We start from the raw sequence: 25,226 nt of genomic DNA on the forward strand, positions 1-25,226 counted from the left end.
GTTTCATTTCTATAATTTAGTGCCAAAAACTCTTCACATGAACGTCAGTGTCACGTAGTGGATTTCAAAGTGGTCTTTCAAATTTTAGCCATATTGGCTCAACGAAATTTCCTGAAACTCGGTGTGCCTCATTTTTACCGATTAATAACTATGTAGGCCCTAGCAGACGCCGTTAAAATCTATGACGTCACGGCGAGCTGGTGCAGGAACTTCAAGGTGGCATCGGCACCTGAATTTTCTTTTTGTACGTTTTCTTGCTTACCAAGTGTCTTGTTCTGGCAAGAGTGGTGCTCATTGTGATAGGGTGGTACAAGAAAAATTGTTTTTCTCTTTAGTGTCCCTTTAAAAACCTGCAAAACAATTTTTGGTTTGTAGGATTATATACAATATCTACCTGCTGAACGCAACTCCTTCGCAAAAAGACCCTACATAGGCGTCATATCGGGCAAGGAATCATGTTAATTGATGTAATATGGCATCATAGAAGAGTAAAATAACAATGAGGCGTCACACAATGCGAATTTCATAATGAGTGGGTGGTTTAAAGTTTCCCACCCATTACAAAGAGCTCAGCCATAATTCATCGTCTTCAGCTACAGCATCAACAAAGTGCACGTAATGCCTTACAGATGCGTAGTGGGTACCTCGCTTCTCTGCAGGCTACTGAATAATGGCATAGTGGGTACTGCCCTACTTTGCAAAATTATGGTTTGTGGGCTAGTGGGTATCTTGCAACTACTTGCAGTAGTGGCCCCAAGAGAGTTTACAGCGGGCTCCAGAAAGGCCACTCCTCCAGCTTTCGCTGTGACTGTGCTGTGTGTTCCACACAGACCTGGTGATTTTTTGCGTGTGGTTGAGTAAAACCCAGTGCACTTCCTTTTCCTCTGTGTCTAGGACTTCAACACTGGTGCTACAGCCCAAGTTCAACAAACCCTTGAAGCCATAGACAATTATTTGTACGAAGAAAGTGATAATGAACCTGGAAGTTCTGCCTTGAATGATGAGCTCAAGCTGGAGTGTGAGCGATGGAAACAACAGTTTCCGCATTTACGGTGAACACTTTTGCTCTATCTCTCCCGATAGTCTTTTTGCGATCTTCATAGTGATGTTCAGTGCTTGGAGCAGCAGACACAGTGTAGACTGGTGCTTCACAAAGTTTTGCTGCATTTGTTACGCCATGTCATTGAAAGGCCATTGGCTCACAGGAACATGGTTGAAGGTCCTTTGACACTGCTACCGTCCTTTCTGGCACTTGAGTGTGGACAACACAAAGAAAGTCTTAAGTGGGTTGCACCATTACACTGAAAATTTGACAGCTGCACAATTGGGGATTAGTAAGTTCCTGTCCGTTAGATTAGTGTTACCCTGCTGCTGGTTAAACTAACTGTAACTGAATGTCCCAGAAAAATTTATAGATGTACTGTAATACTTTTAATGCATTGTAAACTAGAACACCCAATTTTCCAACTGCTGTGTGGAGTGCCGTTGATGAGCGACAGGTTTAATGTCCATGGTGTTATAACCACATCTATGTAGAATACAAGGCGTTTGTAAGTTTTGCATAGTCAATTTTTTATGGTCTGAGTTGCTTTTCTTCTTTGCCAAATGCTTGCAGTTTCTACATGTAATTTAGTTTGACCCAGACCAGTGGAACTTCACTTAAAAAGTCCTCATTTCAGTGCAGTTTCCTGGTCTTCCTTTCTTTTTTTTTTTTAAAGCATTACTGTTACACTTTCTGAAGGTCTGAATATTATAGTTTAATAAGTTGGTCTCTTGCAGTAAAACAGCTAAATTTTTACCTACACTGGTTATCACAATGCTACGCTTTCTTTAGGTATACTGTATTATCTTTTCCCAACAGTGTGACTGGAAGGAGGCTTGCCTATCCGCCGGCAGCTGTTGCTAAAAGTATCATTATGAATGGTGGTTCTACCTCAACAGAAAGGTACTGTAGATCTGTCTTGCTGGATTTTCAGAGCAGTGTGCTACTTTATAAAAACACTAACAAGCAGAAACATGCAAAAGAAAGAGAGCTGCAACTACATTTTGTGAGCAAACACAAGTTTCATAGATTTTGTCCAGCCATTTTACAACGGGCTCTATAAAGGCTATAAGCTGTGTCAGTGAGACTTGGTGGCATTTCAGTAATAGCTGCATAATGTTAATTGTAGCTCTGTAGCCCTGTAGTTCAGTATGACTTGTAATGATTTCAGAGAAAGACTCGACAAGAGAAAAAAAAAACTTTTTCTCTAAGTATTTCAGCAGTGAAATACACTATATGTATTTGTATGGTGGCTGTGACACATTAGTTATTGTTCCGAATGAACTAGGTCATGTGTCCTGTTTGTTTCATTCAGCAAGTGCGACTCGGAGGCAAGCTGGTCGGCAGAGGACGAGGTGCTAAAGAAAAAAGTTATAGATCATCTCTGTGCCATTTTTTGGCCTGAGGTACTGTATGTGACAACCTGTGTTATACACTGATGGTTTGCACCATTATGCTTGGTTTGGCCTCGCTGCCTTTTGGTTTCATCCACCTTGGCCATGCTGTATGACATTTTTGCACTGCCTTGCAAGTGCTTGCTCCGTAAAGGTACATAGTCAAAAGGGGGTGGTAAGCTACACAGGTTGGCAGTTATAATGGATGTTATGAATTCGCTATTTTTAAGGCTTTGTACTCACTCGCATTCATGTGTAGTCACACTTGTAAGGCATTCACTCTCCTACTTCTGGCTACTTGTATTTATAAACCCTCACTTGCATTCATAGTAACTTCCATTCACATTTACCGGCACCCACTCATGCTCATACTTGCATTTGCTCTCTCATTGGCATCCGTATACATTCTCATCAGTGGAAGATACAGGGGGTTGGGGGGGGATTCCTTTCCCACTACCATGCTTCCTTTATAGTGGGAGGTCAGATGGCAGGGGTGCTTCCCCCCCTCTCCCCCCCGCCGCCCCCTCATACTTGTTGGTTCGCAAACCTTAAGCAGCCACAATTGCGGCGTAATCTTTTTGCATACAAATAAATTGTATGTTGTATGTAATTTGTGTAAACTATATTTTTTTATAAGACGTTGCGCTGGTAAAGTGGTTGTGATGCTAGGCTGCTGACGGAAGGAAGGGGCAGGTTATTCGCTGTCCATGTATAGCGAGTATGTTCCCATGTATTAAATTGCAGGTGACGCTCTTCTAAATCATCTTTATTATAATAAATTTCGTTGTTATCCATGTTGCCAGCCTCCTTCAGTGCTGTCAAACATTCCTTCCCGGTTTGAGTGTTGCACACAATAATACTTGCATTAGCAGAGTCAAAGCATTGTCTTACAGAATGTGAAGTTCAAAAGCACACATTCTTGCATTGTATGTTGGTTGGCACATGTGGGTGGCTCAACATGTCTGAAAAATATATTGTCTCAGTCAGGGAAGCCACTGATTTTCTGACACTGCAGTAGTCTAAAATTGGTATTGGTTACTTCTTACATGTATGGTTTTCTCCTACTTGCATTTATTTCTGTAAATGAGTAAGCAAGTCTCTTCCCAAAATGTTGCCAGTCTCCCATGGTGTCATCTGGAAGAATTACCGTCCTTCAATGTCCGCATCGTTTACTTTGTACTCTCGGATACTTTGTACTCTCAGACGAAAATCAAAATTAAAAGTGTAAGTGCAGGTGGTGGTTTTTAATTGTTCTGCTGTGTAAGTGCAGTCTCAACATTCAAAGCTTACACATCATAAAAATAAAGCTCGTATGTACAGCTCGTATGCTCGGCGAAAGTAACATTAACAAGCGTTCTACATGCGATAGACCAAGGCTAGACCATTTTCTCTTTTTTTTTTCCATCCTCGGTCAGTGTGTGATTGTTTGTGCGCACAGCTTGGCTGGTTTGGCCGTTATGTAGGCTGGCAGTCGGCTTTATTTGCGACTCTTAGTCATATAAAAACGTCAATGTTCAGCTAGACGCAACAAAGGCGGTAGATATTTCTAGGCTTGGGCAAGTTTGAATTAACCGAATTTGTTAAGTGGGACAGTTGGAATAAGCGGCTTTAAAATACATTGAAAACCTAGCGGGCCAACCGAAAATTTAAGATTGGTTTGAATTATCAGAGTTTAAATTATCGAGAGTCTATAGTGTGTATTGTGCCAGATATGCATACTAGACATTGTACTTCAGGTTGTTTATTATGCATTAGCAGTATTGTAAATTCATTGAGCTCTTTGATTTGTTAAAACACGTGACCTTTTAAACAGTTCTTTTACATGTTGGGTGTTTAGATGAAAATACTTGATAGGTTGTTTTATTACAGCGAAAATTTTTGCACAAGCATGCAGAAATTGCATGCATGTACATCAAAATTTACTAGCACCATTTTTAAGTTGCTTGAATTTTATCTTGCACTGCACCATGCAAAGGATGGCACACTTTTTCAAACTGTGCTGTTTTTTACATTCAGTGAGCATGTTGTAGACAGTGTTGTTTTCTGTTGACTTGTTTCTGTGTGTGCACAAAACATCTTTCTGTCATTGTAAATATTTATTCAGTGTCATATTTAAAACCTTTTTCAAGCCAATTTGAGACTAATAGTGCTTCTGCTTTTGCTAGGTTCAGCTTTGGCTAGAGTTGTCACACCAGCATCCTGGCCATGACCACCTAAGTAAGACTCCTTTTTTTTTACTTTATAATCAGTATTAGGCTTTTCTCTTTAGCCTCCATTTTTAAAGAACAACTCATCAAAATAAAGGAGTTTTATATCAGATTTATTACAAAAATATTTATTACACTTACTTGTAAAATCAGCCTCTAAAGGAACCCTGAAACAGTTTTGACGATTTTGTACAAATGCATTGAGCCAGTAGAGCAAGTCCTGCGGATCATTTGCAGACCAATTTAAGCTCTTTAAATAAAGTGTGATTTATTACAAGGCTTTAAACCTGCAAATTGCTACAGATCTCAGTGCTTCAGTCAACCTAGTTTTCAACTGCCCACTTCTATTTGTGGGGTCTGAAAGATAGAGCGCCACTGTTTTGGAACACACAGAGACAGCAGACGTGGTCGAGCAAACCAACAACACATATATTTATTAACACCTCTTCTTTCACATACAACGAACTCGCCTGCCGAATCTGACACGCAGCTAGAACCACGCTAAGTGAGCTTACACAATGACGATGCAATACCCAAAAAACGTAACACACACTCAAGACAACATAAGACATACAATGCACCGCAAATGTGGCTTTGCCGATGTTCGACTCACCACGAGGGGCCTGCGGGAAACGAGCCGCGGTGTCGTCCTCCACGGACCCACCGTGGGAGACGTCCATCCACGCACGCTACCTAACCCCAAAGATACTGACTGCTGTTTTGTGTCCGCCAGCCTAGCTTCTCCCACAGGCGGCGTTGCCGGCGCAATCTGGCTAACCCTAACCTGCGCGAGCTCAGTGTCACTGCTCGCTCGACGGCCGTTTAACTTAACTGCGGCCTATCCGCGAGACGCGTGTGCGCCTTGAGGCGCAAACAACTTTACAGGGGGTGACAGCACCCCCACACATTATATTTGATATTATTCAATTATACGTAGCACCGACAGACAGTGTGATTGGATATGTCCTATATACGTTGCTGACGCTTTTTCCAACCTAATTGGGAACAAATGCTGTTTGTAATAGTTGAAACAGTTTATAAATTGTTCTGTTTAAAAAAAAAACAGTAATACAAGAAGAACACACTTATTGCAATTTACTAGCAGATTTGGGGACCTCCGTTAGACCGTGGGCGTTGTCTGCCTGTGTTACAATGTGCTCTGTGTTAACATGAGCTGTGCGACAGTGTTTATCTTGAGGTTTCTTTTGTTGGACACCATGAATTGGCCTAGCTGTGTTGGGGTCTGCAAATCTAGCAATTGGTGACTTGTAAAGCTGCGACATCATGCAAGGCAACTGGTGAGCGGAGTCGCTTCAGTTAGAGCATTCTAGTGCACTCTGCTTCAGCTCATCGGTGCAGTGAACGTTGGGCGCTTGTTATCCGGTCAACGCCAGGATCCACGTGTCCGCTGCCATAACTTCTTGCCTGAGGACACCACTACATTGCCCATGTTTACGTTTATCAGTGATCATTCTCAGATACTTTTTGTTTGTCTGCGTACTTGGCATTTGCAGATTATTGGTGTACTGGGTAATAAAATTTGAACAGCTGGTATTGTTGCGGCACCTGGTGGAGCAGATCTCAACGATGCCCTTCTTTCTACGTGGCCTCCGCGATCCACATCAGCAGCATGACGGCGTGCTGCCGGAGTTGATTGCAGAGGCCACACCGAGTGAAGCGCAGCTCAACCCATCAAGTGCATTGCCATCGTCAGTGACAGCTGCACTTGCTGCATATGTACACAATTAAGAGAGTGCTTACCACATGAAACAGCACAGCATTTGGGCATAACGTTGTTAAGCTAGTGAAATTTAATCTAAACAAATGTTGTTGCAGTGTTCGACGAGTTAGAAAAGAAAGGCCGTGCTAAGAAGGGAGGGTGACATAGATTGCCCGTAGCTCCCCTGGTACAAAGTGCATCACTGGTGCCAATCATCTGATGATGCTGTAGCCTGAATGCTGACCAAATTTCGAAAAAGCCATTTCAGGGTCCCTTTGAGCACCCCTTGGGCTTGGTGAAAAACGCATTCTACGAACAGTGAACGCTGCTGTGAACAGTTTTCAGTCAAATTTTGTAGTCGTGCACGGCATGTAGAGTTTACAAGCAAAGCGTGGCGTTGCCACTTTCTCTTCGTACAGAGGCCTTGTCCTTACTCGCTTCGGTAGGTGGTGCACCAGCTGTATGTTCTGAAACAGCAGATGGCTGCTATTGGCTAGTAGCCGACATAAATCGGAAGCAATATTTGGATCAGATGTGCTTCTTGCCACGGGATGTCGCCACATGCTGCCGCCGCACTCTATAGTGTGCTGAAATTGCATAACGGAAGAGAGAGAGTGCGTTTTATGACGTGCACTCAGTATCATGATGCGTGCTGATGTAGCTTCTTTCCCCCGTGTTGTCCCTCCCCATGTAGCTTGCAGCGCGTTCGTCGAGACGAGAAAAGAGGGGAAGTGCTTGAAGCGTGCGACAAATCCCTGTGGTTCAGCTTGGTCTTGAAGGATTCGAGATACTTTTGTGGCAATGGATTCGTGAGGCAATAAACTCCAATATATTGAGGTCATTCAGTGATTACTTGGAAAAATGTTTCGGGACCCCTTAAGAAGACACTTCTTGAAAACTGTCCAAGGCTTTGTTTGTCTTTGTCTTTGTTTGTTTTCGTACGTGTGCCTGCATATATATATATATATATATATATATATATATATATATATATATGTGTGTGTGTGTGTGTGTATGTATGTATACACACACACTACAAGTGTTTACGTGAGCTAGGCTGATAGAGTAGCCTGTTGTGCACTTTTGATCTTGGTACACTTAAAGATTTCACATTCAGTAATGTATTTTATAGGGGTGTGCGAATATTCGAAATTTCGAATATTTTTCGAATAGTGTTTGCTATTCGATTCGATTCGCACTGAAATTTTACTATTCGAACTATTCGAACCTCCCAAAGACAAATGCAGTCAACGTCCGGTTGAAAGTGACCCCTTCAGATTTTCAATATGCTTCACCTCATTACACTCTCGTATTGCGGCAAAGCTGCCTTTCAAGCTCCGTTACGGTCGAACTTAGCCAAGAGACAAAGTCCGGTTGGAAGTGGTCCCTAGATTTTCAATATGCTTCACCTCATCACACCCCCGTGTTGCGGCAAAATTGCCTTTCATGCTCCGTTACGGTCGAACTTAGGCAAGAGACAGTCAACGTCTGATTGGAAGCGGTCCCTAGATTTTCAATATGCTTCACCTCCTCACACCCCCGTATTGCGGCAAAGCTGCCTTTCAAGGTCCGTTACGGTCGAACTTAGCCAAGAGACAGTCGACGTCCGTTTGGAAGTGGTCCCTAAATTTTCAATATGCTTCACCTCATCGCACCCCCGTATTGCGGCAAAGCTGCCTTTCAAACTCCGCTACGGTCGCAAATGTATCAACTCGAGAAAACGCTGGTTCCAATATGGAGATGAAAGATTTGGCAGAGTTGGGGGCTGAATTAAGGCTGTTTTGGACCTGAAATTTGGGCAGGAAGTCCGAAAAATCGGACGCCGAAGCTTTTTAGCATCCAAAATTTCAGATGTTCTTATATATCGACGTCTATGAGGCAGATTTGGAACTCCGGACTTGAAGGGAGCACACCCTTGTCCACCACATCAGTTGGGCTTCCACAGCAGTTGAAAGAGGAGGAGAGGCTGAGGAAATGGCATCTCTGCCCATCACGTGTAAGGTGTTGTTGGCAACACTTTGGTTGCACCAAATCATGTACATAAATACAATTCGGCCTCTACATTGCCTCATTCTTGATAAGAAAGACAACTATGAAATATGCCCCCATCAGTGCTCCATCAACCTAGCGAAAAGAAACACTTTCATGTTCCTATCTCACAAGAACATACTTAGAGATTCTCTGCAACTTTTTCTGTAATTTCACTTCGAATTATTCGAAAAATGTTTGAGAAATATTCGAAAATTATTCGAAATTATTCGATTTGATTCGCACTCAATCTTTATTATTCGAATTCGCTTCGCACCCAAAATTTTGCTATTCGCACAGCTCTAGTATTTTAATAACAGTACAAAGGGACTAGTCATGATTCGTATGAATTGCAGGCTACTACTTATGCAGTGATGATAATTAACCAAGAACATCTTGCATGCAAAAATTTTTTCTAACTTTCTGGCAAGTACGGGAATGCAAAAGTGAGTGTCTAAAGCATAACTGTTAGCACAGTATGCTTGACAAATTGCAGTTTTGTAGAAACACGAAATACCAAGGTATGTTAGGCACACCCATAGAGTTTCTTACAATAATACCTAGAGGGGAATCTGGCGCTAGTGTCTACGCGGGCTCCTTGAGCGGCGCTTCAACCACCATGGAAAATGATGGGAAGTACAGGCTTCGGATTGGCTTTGGATGGATTAGGTTCTTGAGATTCGCAACGCTTGTTTGCCGAGTGTAAAACAAAAGTGATGGAAGTTATTTCCAATTAAAACTTGCTTCATTCTTTTGTACGTAAAAACTTATTGCAAAAAGTTTGCGTGACTGTGAGATGGAACTGAAACCTGGACAAATTCAACCACCACGGTATGCATTGCTCTGCAAATGTGTTCCAGATTTGGCATCACAATATAATTATTTTCTTTACAACACTTAAAACAAACTCGCTTGTCTTTCCCTCGAAAGTACGCATTACCTAATTATGGAAATAACAGTAGCGTATTGAGTGAGAAACACTTAACGTATCATCTGCTGCGAGGCCAGGTGCGCCTATCCAAGTGGTCTGCTCCCAACGCATCTCTCGTTTTGTTGTGAAGTCAGAGGAGCGGGACGGTGTGTCTACTTGACTTTGCCGTCGTTTTGCAGTCGATTTGAAAGAGTTTTGACAAGTAGCGCTTATCACAAAACGTGAACTCTATGCAATTTCCTGCACTGGCATGGGACGCTACATCTATGCGCAGCGGTGAGTGCACGACGCTTTGCTAAAACTGTCAAATACAACCTGTAAAGCTGCAACATCGCAGCAGACCAAGAAACCTAGAGGTCTTCTGCCTCTTTGAACAGCAAAGGCACTGCTTGAGTGCTTTTTAATGCACCCCACGCCCACACCTAGCAAAGAACGAAACTGAAACTGTAGAAGAAGATCCATAGACAGTTCGCTAGCTAACAGAATCCAATCCGAAGCCTGTACTTCCCATCATTCCCATAATGGTTGAACGATCGCAGCGCCAGTTTCCTCTCTAGGTTATTGTATGAAACTCTATGGGCACAACACTTCTATCCTTTTTTTAAAATCTAAATCTCTAATAATCTGTCTCTTGCATGTTCATGGTAACTGATTGTGAGGGGCTTTGAAAGCAGTGATGACATATTTTTAGTGGTACTGAAAACTATTATTGACAGACTGCTTGCACGTAACCAAAGTCATGACTGATAACAGAAGAGCGAGTATGGACTATCAATTGATAGCCATGTGTTGCCAGTATCTATAAACTTGTTTCATCTCATTGGTGGTCCATGGCTGCCTCATGCATCATGTTGCACTGCAGTAAGGTGCAAAGGCTGTACTCCACTACTTTTCTATATTTTACACATTAGACTGCTGACCCGAAGGTCGCGGGATTGAATCTCAGCCAGTGGCGGATCCAGAGGGGGGGCGGTAGGGGCGATCGCCCCCCCCAAAGACTGTGTGACACCCCCCCCCTCCCCTTCCCTCTAGTGCCTGCGTCCACCTCCTTGTCAGGTTGCCCCGGCTACCACTGCCCAAACCGCAGAGGAAGCCGAATGGCTAGAGCGCCCGTTTCCAATGCGGAAGCTACCGGGTTCGATTCCCAGTGCCGCCGGACACCCGCCGGTTTTTCTAAAGAGTTGCCCCCCAGCCTGGCAGTTTGTGTTCTGGGCACTCTAGATGGTGCTCTCGTCTTTCCTCGAACTTCTTTCACCCCCTTTTCATGCTTTCCAACGACGAGCAGCCTCTGCTCTGCTATTTTAATCCCCCTCCCCTGGACAGGATCGAGGGTTGAGATGTTCTTCTCGACTAGAGACGGATTCTATCCTGTGCTTTTCTCTTCTTCTTTATCCAAGAATTTCATCTTCCTAACCCCCTTGCTTCCTCAGCAAAAGGGGGTGGCAGCTTTAAAGAGCATTGAAGGAAAAAGTTTGGATCTTGTTTTTTCTACGACTCACTTATTACGGATGGAATGCTCGTTTCCTGGAGCGCGCGACGGTTAATTATTTGTAGATGTTTTTACAGCGCCCAGCCGCAGTTTCGGTTTCAGAGAGCGCGGAGTGAACACAGAATAATTATCATGAAAATAGTTATATTTGTATCGAGAGGGCAGCCACCGTACCGCAAAGAGACAGCGAGAGACATACTATGCGACCACCCTCCCTCCCTGGCCACCCCACCGGCTACAGAATGTGAGAAGAGCCTGCACCACTAATGTATCGCAGTTCCCCACCGGCTACAATGGAATCGAAGAAGCCGGCCCAGCGCGTCCTCATTCCATATGTGCCGGGCATCAGTGAACAGCTCTCCAGGGTTTTCGGAAAAGCGGGGGTCACAGTAATTCACAAACCGGAATCGACGCTCACCCGCTTGCTACCGAGGCCGAAAGACCGACCATCACCAAGGCGTAGTCTACAAGGTGTCGTGTTCTGAGTGTCCAGCCAGCTACATAGGCGAGAGCAAGTGTTTCCCGGAGAGAATACGCCAACACAAGAACGACGTCAGGAAGATGGAAGCGCAGCGCAGCGCTCTTGCAGAGCACTGTGAGAAGCACGACCATAAAATCGACTTTAACGGCGCTTCTGTTCTAGAACCAGAAAGGAATCTGCGAAGGAGGCTCTTGCTCGAGTCTCCGCACATTCAGCACACACCTGCAAATGTGAACCGCTCGCTAGGAACAATGCCCCCAGTGTACGTTCACGGCTTCCGAAACGTGAGGGAAAGGGAAAGCCGGAGCCGTGGTGAGAGAACAAGACGCGGCCATGCTTCCATGTCCAACGCAGTCACCCCCTGAGGAAGGGACCGAATCAATCCCGAAACGTTGGGCTCTCTTCAAACTGTGGCTGGAGCCATTTCAACTTCCTAAAACAAAGTTGACTACGTGAGTACACAAAACCGCGTGCACATGCGCACCGTGTCGTCAACTCTTTTCAACGAAGGCTTTCTGGGTGCTGCTATAATCCCCTCTCAGGCGTTGTAAGTATGATGCGTGACCCCCCAAAAATTCACTACCGAGGCGAGGACATCAGCATTTGCACTCCCGTGCAAGTGTGCCCCCTCTTCCCGTTCAAAAAGTCTGCTAGGAGAGAGCGCTCGCAAGAATCGTGACCAGGCGGTGGAATTAGAATAGGCAGGCACGTAGGCAAGGGGGGGGGGGGGCCGGGGGCCCGCCCCCCCCCCCCCCCGAAATTCGTCCGGCCTTCTATATTCCCGGCAACTTTTGTTTTATTTTTGCCATGGAAATACTTTCTTTCGAACAATTAGGCCTTGCCCCCCCCCCCCCCCCCCCCGAAAAAAAATTCTGGCTACGCGTGCCTGAGAATAGGTATGATGTTGTGAGAGGGATCTGGAAAGGGGTCATGGTTCCTGGTCTGACGTTCGGCAATGCGGTCTTGTGTATGAGATCAGAGGTTCAAGCAAGATTAGAAGTCAAGCAACGTGGCATAGGTAGGCTGGCTTTGGGAGCACATGGGAATACGCCAAATCAGGGTGTACAAGGTGACATGGGATGGACATCATTTGAGGGCAGGGAGGCTAGCAGCAAGATAAAATTTGAGGAACGATTGAGGGAAATGGGGGAGGAGCGTTGGGCTAGGAAAGTTTTCAGCTACTTGTACATGAGGAATGTCGATACAAAATGGAGGAAGCGGACCAGAATATTGACAAGTAAATACTTAGAAAACGGCAGGAGACCAAACCAAAGGATTCGGTCTCCCCCCCCCTTGCCTACGTGCCTGTCCACGGCAGCTGCAGGTTTTTCGGATGGCAGTCCTAATGCTGTAGGTTTGACGTTGCAGTGCGCTTCTTACAGCGTAGGAGTGAAAGGAAAGTGGCTGCATCGCCTTTGTTTACGATAAGAATTTCCACTCTTAAATTTGGCGGGAAACAGCGGTACGCATTGACAAGGCACAGGCGGCTGGCGACTGTCCCACCGTCCTGCGAGTGTCTAGACGCGCGCGTTGCTACCCAAGTCGTATGAATCTGGAGACTGGTACTGTGGTTGCCACTTGACCCGTCCCGGCGAGATGAGGTAAGCGTAGGTCACGCACAAATATATAGCTTGCGTTTAGAACTTTCGGTTTGATATCGTCACCCCTTGATTCTTTTGTTTCTGAGTTCAAGAAGACTTGAAACGTGCCTATCATTGTTAGCTGCAGTATTGGAGATACCAGTCACGCCAGTATTCAGCCAAGTATATCCTGCAATTTGTCGTCATTAACCTGTTCAGAGCAGCCAAGAAATCCGCAAACTGACTATAGTGTATCTTTCTGCAGCCCTTCTAATGCAGTTACGAGGAATGTACGAATATCCTACAAAATCCGCTATAACACTGTGATTGAATTAAGTACTTTTTTCTTCAGTATATTTTTTCCACATGTTAAAAAACTTCAAGGTATGTTTTCCAATACATGTGAAAGAATATGAACATGAATTGTTTTCTTTACATGAAATAAACGCTGCCCACGATTTTGTGTTCGGAAGTTTCAAAGGTACAGAAGCAATGACACACTGACTGAGATAAATTGTCTAAAGTACAAGCGATATGTCGCACGCTCATATATTCAGCATCTCTTGCTCATGCTCAGCCCGATATAATGTTAATACGCACATTGCGATTTATTCTTTCGGTTACAAAGTGCGCAGCTATTTTTTAAGGTATTATGCAGAAAGTCACTTGCAAGGCTTACGTAAATATGCGTAAGCACTGTGCCACTTGCTAATTTTCGTCGTCTGTGATGCTGCTGCCGTTCTGCTTTGTCGTTGCTGTCTTCGTTTTACTTGTTAAAGCGATGCGACGTACGCGTGGAGATGCATGTGCAAGTGGAGCAGTGCTTTATATATTTTGAAGCACTCTCTAAAATAAATAGTTTCATTTGCAAACGGCACATGCGCAGCTCCGAAACCACTTCCCTACACTCGCGTGCCTCCCCTGGTCCGCCTGTCAGAAACGCTATTTCTTTATCGGTTAGAACCAGTGACGGTTCACGCACGCATTTCTCTCCTTGTTTCTTTATCAAGAAGGCTTCTAAGAGCCGCCACTCGTGCCTTGTCGCCTTGAAAGGTTTGACCTCGCTTCTCAGCGACTGAAAACGACCTGGAGTGGGTTGAGGGAAAGCAACAACGGTATTACGGTACCGCTCTTCCTTTCTCGCTCGTTGTGCTTTCGCCGCTGCTAATTTCGGTAAAGGCACCCCAACACCACAAAAGCTTTTGTCGAAATTTACTGTGTGGTGTCACGCCTCATTATTGCCTGTCAGCCCATGCATTCTTAACGATCCACCTGTCGTTCGGGAGACGCACTAGTGCGTCACTGGAACTGGGAGCAGACAAGCGAGAGAGGAGGAGCGCTACCGTAATCCCGTACCCTATTTGTGTACCGTGTTTCCGCAACTTGATGAAAGACTCGGATGAAATAGCGCACCGTGCACCTGCCGTGTCGTCTCTGCCCTCTGTTCGGCGCCATACGGACGACTTTTGTCCAAACGAATAATCCGAGTACAAGTGCTGACAACACGAGGTCAACGAGCCCCCTAATCCCCAGAAGGATCGTGAGAGATGGCGGTCCTCAACCTCTGAATCTTGCGCGGTCAACGGGACATTGAATTTTGAAGTGCAGGTGTGTGCTCATCATTATGACCCTACAAAGGTTCCAGGATTGGTGGAATCCTGGTGTGGTGACAGCGTGGAGAGAGGGAAAATGGGGTGGACCTCAATCTGCTAATTTAATCAGGTGCTGGAGCACCATGCCTGTTCCCTGTGATCTGGATAATGTAAATTATTTGTATAGTTTTCTTCCTTCCAACAACTTATCTTGATGACTGCCCGGCAAGACACGAACCCGTGTTCGCACCGGCCACGCAACCCGATTTCTAACAAAGGCTTAGCGCAGCAAAATGGGCATATATCTGAAGTGTGGTAGCCCGTAATTTGTAGTAATTCTTCCAATTTTTTAAGATTAGAAAACTGATTAGCACAAATGAGTGGAGCCACTTTAAGTACAAAGTAACAGTATTTATGCTGTGATGGGGCCCTTTTAATAATAGTAACACTAAAAACAAAAGTGAGCCCCACCCCCCCTCTCCAGTTTTCTTCAAGCGACCGCCCCCCCTAAAATGAGTGGCTGGATCCGCCCCTGATCTCAGCCACGGCAGCCGCATATCGATAGAGGTGAAGTACTAGAGGCCAGTGTGCTTAGATTTAGGTGCACCTTAAAAACCTCAGGTGGTCGAAATGTCCGGAGCCCTCCACTGCGGTGCCTCTCATAATCGTTTTGTGGTTTTGGGAAGTGAACAGGACCAGTGGTCAGTGCTACCGATAACTGTCCAGCATGAAATTAAAAGAAGACTTTTGTTCCTCATTTATGAAACACTTCTGGAACTACAAGCCATTTCTCATGTGTCACCACATTGTGCCCTTATACTTCTGGAAATGTATTGCAGAAAGAAGGGGAGAGAAAACAAAAGAAGGTGGGCAATATGTTGTAAACATTATGTGGGCCCTTGTTCTGATAAGTGAAGAGGCAAGGGAGGAATGCTGCCTTCTAGTGTTGGCAGAGGTGGAATCCTTTCGGCAGAGACTGCCCATCTCTGCTGAAACGAGGGCAGCTTGCCTCTTTGCCCCATTGCCTCGCAACATTTCATTTGCATCTATCTTTGGAATTACTAAGCCATTGTAAAAAACTGCATGGTATATGAATGCTCCCTGTACAGCTCTTTGCAACTTCCACTCTTTAATGGAAAATTTCTGCCAGGGCCTGATACGAGGTCTTTTGGGCGATCTCTGACTCATTCTATGGAAGCACTAGGTGCTTACAAGTTTGTTTTTTGAAACACAACCAGTTCACCAAGTTCACCAAGATGCTGCATAAGTAAGGAGATATAAAGGCTCTAGACTTGTCCTTTAACTTTCCTTCTTCTAAGTAAAATACCTGCTCTATGTAATACTGTGTTACAAAACAATGATGGTAAAGTATGAGTTTTTAATGCCTCTGAAGTATAAAAGGAAAAAGTGTTAAGGAAACAGGACCTAAGCTTTGGAATGTGTTTTGTACAATGAGTCTAGCAGTGGGGACTGCACTATGGATTGTGCCCCTTCAGTCTTGTAGTGCAAGGTCACGCTTTCTTTCTTACGCGCATGTGTAAGTGCCCTGTTCATAAAATAGCTGTCGTGGAGTGTGTTCCCACAAGCAGTGCCGCCTAGAGGCAGAGTGGAGAAGGAGAAAGACAAAGCATTGCTAAAAAGGTGCTTGGGAGCCAAGAACAGCATCGCGGGTAGGTGGAGAAAACATTCGCATACTAATTACATTAAGTACCATGGGAATGTGTCAAAACCATCCTGGTTAATGTAAAGACACGTTCTGTGGGCAATGCAAGAGGGGATAATACCTAGTTTGCTTGTGCGTCGCCAGCGTTCGCGGAGTAAAATGCCACTTTCTTTTTCCGGTATTTGGCTCGGAGTTGTCATAAGAATTTGGGCACATGGCAAATAAATGTTTAATTTCTTGTTTTTGTGCTGGTTTTTGATGACTCAGATCTAAGGTACTCGGACTGGGACTTCGACAAGGAGGTACACAATTGCCAGCAGAGCTTGGAAGGAGTGTTGACAGTGACCCCAAAGCTCCTAAGGGATCGTTTCTCTGAAAGAGCCTGGTGAGTATGTTGTTTTTATTTTAATTAGGTTGCTAATATTGCTGATAGACATAGATAGCATGGGATTAATAGTATCCGGGGTAAATTTTGCTAACGTTAGCTTACTTGTGCTAAGTAATGCATTTTACTGTGAACAGAAATTCTGAGCTGAGAAATGGACCAATTGTGTTTATTGCATATGTTGATGTTGACGCATTTGTTGTTTGCACAATGTTGTAGACATGGCAGCCACAAACAGTGTTGCTGCCATTTAGTGCTCTCACCCAGACCCTTACTTTTGGTGGCAAGCTGATTCCTTGGCTTTCCAAATGTTGCACAGCATTTATAGAAGAGTATAGTTGACTTGGCAGCAAACCACAGCTTTGGTCGCTGACTCCCAACAAACCACCGCTTGTAAGGCTAGTTGGGGAAGGTGGTGGTCGGCAAGCTGTCATGTGGTAATCTCACCCTTAAAATTTCAGTGTCAGTAGACTGTGTGTGTAATACGATGCACACAGGATTAATTGATGGCTTTGTACATGCAGCAGGGTTTGGGCATGATCAGGCAGCAATTGCTGTGAATATGTACACAAGTAAGAGAGTGCTTACTGCATGAAACGGCACGGCATTTGGGCATAACCTTGTTAAGCTAATGAAATTTGGTCAAAACTAACATTGTTGCAGTGTAAGGTTGCAGGTGCACTTCACGGTAACACATGTTGCACATCAAGCTGTGTGATCCTCGATGGCACTGTGCTGCTAAATTTGCATTGTGGTATATATGCTTATTAAAGGCTCTGTGTGTGTGTACGTGTGCGTGTGTGTGCTGCAAGTGTGGGTAGTTGTCTAATAAACCTGACAACATTATTTGCCTGAGGTGTTACTACAAAATTTTCGTCCAAAGTGCCATATATGCAGGACGTGCAAAGATTGAATATAAAAGAGCTAGGCCTATAGCATTGTCTATATAAGCTGAAGTGAGTTTACTTTTGGGGGTAGTTCAACAAACTTATTATGAATTAATTGAGTATATATGAAGTTTTAACCAAAGTAACTTTTCATTGTTTTTTATTTGTTTGTTTCAAACAGTGGTATTATCTCAAGGGAATACTATGCCGAAGGAGTACTCTTATCAAAGCTTGTTGGTTCATTATGAAATTGCTAATGCACTGCACGAAACAATCACTGTTACAAGAAACTGTGCCCTGTCCTATCGTGGCTCCTTTTTCTGCACCTAACTGCGATTGTTTTGTGCAGTACATTAGCAATTTCAATATCAAAACTAGTTACGGGCAATGATTTAACTGCATGTGACTGAACTGTTTGTGTATTAAAACATGTGAAACACCGTATTCCTGTGAGTTTTAAATTATACCTCGTTATTTCCCAGTTGACACTGGTTTGGCCTACAAGTGAGGAGCCGCAGACACTCTATGGCTGGTGTTTTTGAGTGTCTTGGTTTACTACTGCAACAACTGATTGGTGATTGAGCTCAGCTGTGACATAGAGGCAATATTGAGTTGAGTGCATTTCATGACATGGCAGTGCATTTGTCTCCACGCCCTCTTGGTCGAGTAGTGGAAAACAGTAACTGCAATGTTGCTACACTCCTCGTGTTGTCATGTGTCACCATATATATCCATATGCAAATGGCATACTGGATGTACTCTGTACAATGGTTCATTTCGTTTCATTTACTTACTCGAGGGGTTCAATGAAAGGCATTATCGAAGGGGGTGGACATCATCAAACTAGGGAGAAAAGCAATAGCATAAGTTCGTCTTATGAGGATGGCCGCAAGAGGGACGCCATGGAGGAGAAATGGAAGAGATGACTACTAAATCCGCGTGCTTGTGTGCTGGTAGCCGAGATTGGGCTGTACTCTGACGGAGGCAGTTGGGCCTGGAGGGCGCTGATGCCCTGGACTGACGGTGACGGCTAGGACCGGGACAGTGGACGTGCGTGCTGTGGCTGGGACTGCGGAGACGTGGTCGTCTCTAAGAGTCTTAATGCACAAAATCTACATTAAAGGGATACTGAACAAAACTTTTCCCACTGAGATTTCGAGTTCAAATGAAAGATTGGGTGTGGAAATTTGTTGACGCAATGTTGTTTTAAGTGGAAAATAATTATTTTAATGCTTTTTTCATAAGCTATCGCTCCTAGTAGCCACACTGTGGACTACAAGAAGTGATGTTCACTTCCCCACAAACTAGCATGTCAACCTTGCTCCTGGCTGCCGAAGCAGGTCCGGTGCTTGCATCGTTGGATAGCCAAAGCCAATGGCAGCATGAGAGCCCAGTGACTTAACGCTGCTGCTGTTGCTGGTGGATGAGCACCAGCTGCCTGCCTCTATTACTGCCATGACGGCACATATTGTGAGCACGTTCCGGCGTGCAGCTGCCGCACACTCACAGTCCTCCAAAAATACAGCCATCTATTTAAAAATATGTGAAATAAACACCGTGCATTGGAACCATCACATCTTTCGAGTAACATTTTGATGCTTCCCTCAGTCTTTCATATTTTTGTTTAGTGTCCCTTTAATATGCAGCGCACATAATTCAGTGCACAGTGCATTCTAGTTTACTGCTTGCATTAGTTACTACTGTGGGTTACAGGATTAAATTGTGTTGTGGAATTGTTCTGTTTCAGCTCTTCCACAACTTTTTCCTCAAGGTCAAGCACTGCACAATCGATGCTCAGGCAGGGCTCCAGGCAACAGTGGTCATGTGAGAAACAGCACTGGCAGCATCAACCACCAGTGGCTTCCAGGTGCACATCAAGGCCACGGCCCTTACTGCCACCATTAAGCTCTGGCAGTAATGGCAGTAGCTCCAGCAAAGTACCTGTGAGTACTTAAAGCTGCCTACACGGTTGTATGTGTAGCTTTAGATCATAGGTGTTGCTGTTTAGTGTCTTGCTGCTCAGCATAGTGTTAAGCGGTGTGTACTGTAAGTGTGCCCTATTCTGAGAGACAAGCCCGATTTCTGGCTGCCATTACTGCATTGAGGTGAAGGAAAGATGAAAGGATGCAATATGCCTAGATTTAGGTGTAAAACCAAGAGCGTTTGGTAGTTAGAGCCATACTTGAGCTATATTAGTTAGGTGTACCGCTGCAGTGCAAAAAAAACAATGTTGCTCATAGTTAGAGGAGGCTTGATAAGCGAGAAAAGGTACATACAGAAGTGAAAGACAGGTAGTGATGTTGCTTTGGAGTTGCCGGCATCGTGGATTTGGACAGCATCAGCTCAGGCCTAATTAATTTGTTATTGGCAAAGAAAAACTGCATTGTATTCTAAAGGGCCAAAGTCTAGATTTAGTAAGCTTGAAGAACATTTAGGAGTACCACATTGGTCAAAATACAAAAAAATACTTGGAGTTCGTGATATCATGCTTTGGATTCACCACAATATGTGAAGTATAGAACATTTGCATTCATATTCTTTTCCGATAGTCGATCTGCCATACTGAAATTACCAAGAATGAAGTTTTGAAAGGACACTTCAACTGTCTGAATTGTTCAGCATATCTTTTTAGTGTCCCTTTAATGCTCAGGAAAGGCTGTGGAATTTGAGACTGATTATTGCAGCATTGGCCCTAATCAAAGTGCTTTCATGCATAATAGGCCTTGCATGTCTGGAGAGCATTTTAATTCTAAAGGGGCTCGGCAGCACTTTTTTGAGTTATAATGGTATAGTCTCACTATTTACGCATGACGCTTTGCGAATCACGTGCCGCAAAGATTTTTGGAATCTGTCAAGTACGAGCAGAGTTACAGGGATTTGTCGCACGCTTCGAGTTTCTCTCTCCTTTTGTACCAGCGAGCGCGCTGATAGCTACGCAGGGAGGGGGATGACAAGGGGGCAAGAAAATGTGTCCCTTCAGCGTGCATCATGACCTTGAGCACTTTTTTTCTTTTTTTTTTTCTCTTAGTGCGTGGCTTACTTTCAGTGTGATCGCGCACGTGCAGGCGGGCACGTGGTGGCATCTCGCAGGGGCCATGGTCACTAATGTAGCTCATGATGCTCGAATCAGCCAACAGCCGTGGACTTGGGGATATGGCGCAGTAATATGGGTACATGGCACCATTTGTAGAGAAAAGAGGGATTGTTTTTAGCTGGCTTTGAGAATTAATTGTAAATTCCAGGCCGCGTGTTGCACTATAACATTTGGCTCGCGTGTTCTCGGGAGCCTCGACACTGCCGATCGACAGTGTTTTCTGACCTTGCTCAAAGTGTTGCAAGGCCCCTTTAATGAAAGAGATGTGCATCATGGATGTCAAGCAAAGTAGTATACATACTCAACACTTTGGTTCAGTGTCTATAGGGCATTGCTGCTTTGTACGACTGTAAGACTTTAGCAGTGGCAATTGCATTATGTGCAAGGAAGAAATGCTTTTGTAAATAGGGTGGGGGGGGGAAATAAGAACAAAGAATCATGTAAAGTAAGTTGCCATGGCTGCATGGCAACAGGAATTGACTTTATTGTCAAAGGAATGGGTCTGCACATATTTGATCTGTGTGTACTGTGTACTTTAGATAGTAACCGTAGCTCCACTGAGTCTTTGATCAAGGCAGTTGGCATTCCATGATTGAACTCTTCAGTGAAGAAACAGCTGACAAGGCAGGGAAACGACATCAACAAGCCTTTTCCTTGTTTAGTCAATTCTTTCCATACAATGTTTATCACTGAGAATGCGAAAGTTTGCAGACTAACCTAATTCTGTATGAAGCCCCAACTTTGATTCAACTGCCATAGTAATTCACATATCTGAACCACAACTAAATGCAGTGTACTTTCATTAACTTGACACCGTGTAATACAATTTTTCAGTGGTACTGGTACATTTGTTTAAGCGAGCATCTTCACTATTTCAGTACTTAACATTGTCTATGCCAGATTTCTTGACCTTATTACCGTGGACTCTAGTCAAATAGGCATCAGTTTAGATTATTTAATTATGTTAAAATCTATAACGGATGTGTTTTTTTTTTACCATAACTATAAACGATGTCGGAACAAACGTAGCCATATTTGTGTACGAGATCAATTGTGAAATTAGCTAGTGCCCATATTTTGTGTAAAAGCATCATTTACCGAGATACTTTTGGTCTGCTAATGGTTAAAAATTGTAGATTTGCTGGAGCTGTTGAACGATATCCATTTACTCAGTCAAAACCCCTATTTTAACCTCGATAAACTATATGCGACGAACCTCGATTTAGTAGCACACATTTAGGGGCTAATTGGTTGGTGCAATCCTTCCTTTCTGAAAGAACCTCGATTTAGCAAAGTCCACTATATTCATTTCCCAACCTTAACTCCATTGTGAGCATATCTTTTTTTTTGTGATTTAGCAAAGTAACGTGCCCGCAGTTTTGATTCGAAAGAGTCCTGAACTACCCCTGGTGAACAAACACATACAACAGAGTAAAGCAGATGCTGCTGTGAGCTGCTCAGCCAAACCTTGCAGCCGTGTGTGTCAAGGAGGGTTTACAAGCTGAACGCGAAGTTGCCACTTTTTCAGTTGTGCTCTCTTCATACATAGGACCGTCCTCACTCTCTTTGTTGGGTGGAGCACCAGTTGTATGTTGTCATACAGCAGATTGCTGCTACTGGCCAATAGCTGGCATAAACCAAGAGCGCCGTTTAGATCAGATGCGCTTCTTGCCACAGGGTGCTGCCATGTGCTGGCACCGTGCCCAGTAGTGTGCTAAACTTACACAGTAGAAACACTAGCGTGTGCCAGAATCGCGCCAGGAGAGAGAGATTGCGCTTCAAGGCGCACGCTGACATAGCTTCTTTCTAGGGATGGGCAAATAGCAAATTTGAGGTTCGAAGCGAATCTGAAGCTAATAATGATTTGGTCGAATAATTTCGAATCGAATAGTTCGAATAGTATATAGCGCATATTATTATGAAAAATGAGCGTTTTTGTCATGACCCTTGCACAATATTTTTAAGAATTGGAACTAGGTATGAGCGAATGTCACTTTTTGGTTTGAAATGAAGTGGAAGCAACCTTGAATAGTATCAATATTTGAATAGCAGTAGGGTGCAGGTTAGAAGTGGTACAATATGTTACAATTTAAGAATTACTATACTTAGCGCACATCAGCCCATATAACACGATTTAAACTTAAAAAAAAAAAAAATGTACACTTAACCTTGAAGTGTGGCTTCGCGGCAGTGCAGATTTCTCCTGTAAAGGTGGTTTCACGGTACAGCAACCTGACGCTGCAGTGAAACCACCTTTACAGGGGGTTAAGTGCGGTCAAACATACATATATTCGTTCATTTCGAATACTTCGAAATTTCGAATAATATAACTTCGTATCGAAGCGAATTCGAATACTGCAATATTCGTTCGAATATTCGAAACACCCGAATATTCGCCCATCCCTACTTCTTTCCCTTGTGTCATCCCTGCCTGTGTAGCTTCCAGCGCACTTGTCGGGACGAAAGAAGCGGGAACACACCTAAAGCGTGCAACAAATCCCTGTAACTCTGCTCATTCTTGATCAATTAAAAAATTTTTTGTGGCTATTGATTCGTCGGGCAGTAAACTCTAATACTGAGGTCATTCGATGATTACTTAGAAAAGTGGTTCAGGACCCCTTCAACAAAATCCTCATGCATTGCATACACGTGCCTGGGCCTTCAATGACAGATGACAGATTGCTAAACTGTGGTCAAGAGAGAATCCCCCTTTTGCAGGCGACCTTTTGCATGGAAACGGTGGGCAGCAAAAATCACCATCAAGCTATCAGAATGAAACACATGGCTCTGCTATGACTTTTTGTTGTGTTAAAGCTAACTCTGCACCTAAACTTGCAGTGTGGCTTGCTGTGCCGCACTCTACCTGAATTTTCGGTTGCAGACTCGCAGACCAATGATAAAGACATCAACACAGTGCCTATATCAATAAGCATTGTAAATGGTGCCAAAAAACACCGTCAAGCAAACATAATGAAACGCATCACCGTACTACCAATTTTAGAGCACGGCTCTTAGGCCCGTTCGTGCATTGAGTGGCGTCGCCGTCGTTGGCATAACCGATAGAGCGAACGAGGATGAAAGAGAGCAAGCGCAGAGCACAGCGAGCTGCTGTGTTAGCGTCTGCAATTCCTTGTTCCTGCTTGCGCTTCTTGTGACAGTGCAACGCATGCCTCTCGCGCATGGGCACGAGGAAGTGGGTTGACCTGTGAGGCTTGGGAGAAGACGACGACATGCGTTGGTCGAAGGGACACTTTGTTTGTGGAACGCTCTAGTCGACCCTTAGATTTTGCTTCTAGCTTTCCGGGCACAAGTTCGCCCATAATAAACAAGTTTTAAAGCGCAACTCTTAGGCACCCGTTCCTGCGTTGAGCGGGGTCTGAGTCGTCGTAATCGGCAGAATGAACAAGGACGAAAGAGAGCGAACGCAGAGTGCAGCGGAAGATGAAAGATGGCGACAGTGAGGACAGCACGAGGAGAAGGGAACGACAGTGGCGAGACAGGCTCCGCAGCGGCCACCCGTGGCACCACAGTAGTGCGGTCACCGATGATGTCATCACTAAGGTATGCGGCGAGGGCGTCCACTGATACCATATACACTCTAACCTCGATATAACGAACATGGATATAACGAATTATCGGTTATAACGAAGTAAATGAAGAATAGTCTTGTCATAGATACAGTATTAAAAATAAATGTTTATAACGAATTTTCGGATATAACGAACTTATTTTCGTGGCAAGTGTGACTTTGTTATAACGAGGTTTGAGTGTATAGAAATGAAGTGCTGCATGAACAGAGGCCTGTCTGCGGCGGCTGTTGTGGAACGCGCCCACGCGCTGCCTTCCGCGGTCTCCCGGTTAGCGGGGCTATCGCGCCTCAACTTATAAGAAATCAAAACACCTAAATAGTTGCGTGCAGAATTCGCATTAGGCATTATGGTAATCGTCAGTGAATTTTTTTATTTTGTTAAAGTTAACTGCAACTGAACTCTGTGTGGGTGCCTTTTGATCACACAAGCCCGCCAACCATTGATAATGACTTCAGCACGATGCCTATACGGACAAGCATTTTAAATGCATGGAGACGTGATGTTGGCCACTGATAAATGTGCGAATGTGCAATTTATTGTTGACAATACTATCGTGATAAGCATCTTCAACTATCTGCTCAGCAGTGCCTGTGGTGCAGCACCGTTGTGTCGCATACTGCACACTGTTAACCCTGCGAGGGTCGAATTTTTCTGGGAAATGCACTCCAGAATTGTGGATTTTTTATTGCTGAATTAAATTGCTGAAACAAAAAAATCATTTTTGTTGTTACATACACATGGTGTATTCGTAACGTCAAGCAAAATCCTAAAAAAACCCGACTCTTATACGATTTTTTATAAATGAAAATTATCCGTTGTATTAAACATAGCTCACAGACATACAAAAATAGACTTGGGAAATAGTCCACATCGGAAGAATCGCCGCTCGACTCGCGAGCGGCAGAGGACCTGGCACGCACTTCCATAGCATAAGCGAACTGTGTGAGTCAGTGCACGGAAGAAAACTGTATGGTTGTGCACCCATCCAGAAAGCAGAAGGAGTGAAAAAGCTATAATAATCCTTTGTCTTATCGCCGAGATGGAGTTAGTTTTTCTGAGTCCCCAATACAGGAAGTGCAACCACGGCGGCATCCTTTGTGTAATTTAGCGCCGAACGGAAACAGATGTAATTGAGCCCCGGGA

At 44.2% G+C, this 25,226-nt stretch overlaps 1 protein-coding gene across 1 annotated transcript in view; it reads left to right on the forward strand.

The window, feature by feature from the left end:
- LOC119397929 (uncharacterized) overlaps nucleotides 1–25,226 on the forward strand; it is a 46,910-nt gene that overhangs the window by 9,131 nt on the left and 12,553 nt on the right. Inside the window, exons 4-9 of the mRNA XM_049416448.1 lie at nucleotides 895–1,052; nucleotides 1,862–1,945; nucleotides 2,358–2,448; nucleotides 4,602–4,653; nucleotides 16,395–16,512; nucleotides 19,147–19,342. Coding sequence (XP_049272405.1) covers nucleotides 895–1,052; nucleotides 1,862–1,945; nucleotides 2,358–2,448; nucleotides 4,602–4,653; nucleotides 16,395–16,512; nucleotides 19,147–19,342 — 699 coding nt within the window. The remainder of the gene's footprint in view (nucleotides 1–894; nucleotides 1,053–1,861; nucleotides 1,946–2,357; nucleotides 2,449–4,601; nucleotides 4,654–16,394; nucleotides 16,513–19,146; nucleotides 19,343–25,226) is intronic.

Source organism: Rhipicephalus sanguineus, chromosome 1, assembly GCF_013339695.2.
Source record: "Rhipicephalus sanguineus isolate Rsan-2018 chromosome 1, BIME_Rsan_1.4, whole genome shotgun sequence".
NCBI classification, from domain to species: domain Eukaryota; kingdom Metazoa; phylum Arthropoda; class Arachnida; order Ixodida; family Ixodidae; genus Rhipicephalus; species Rhipicephalus sanguineus.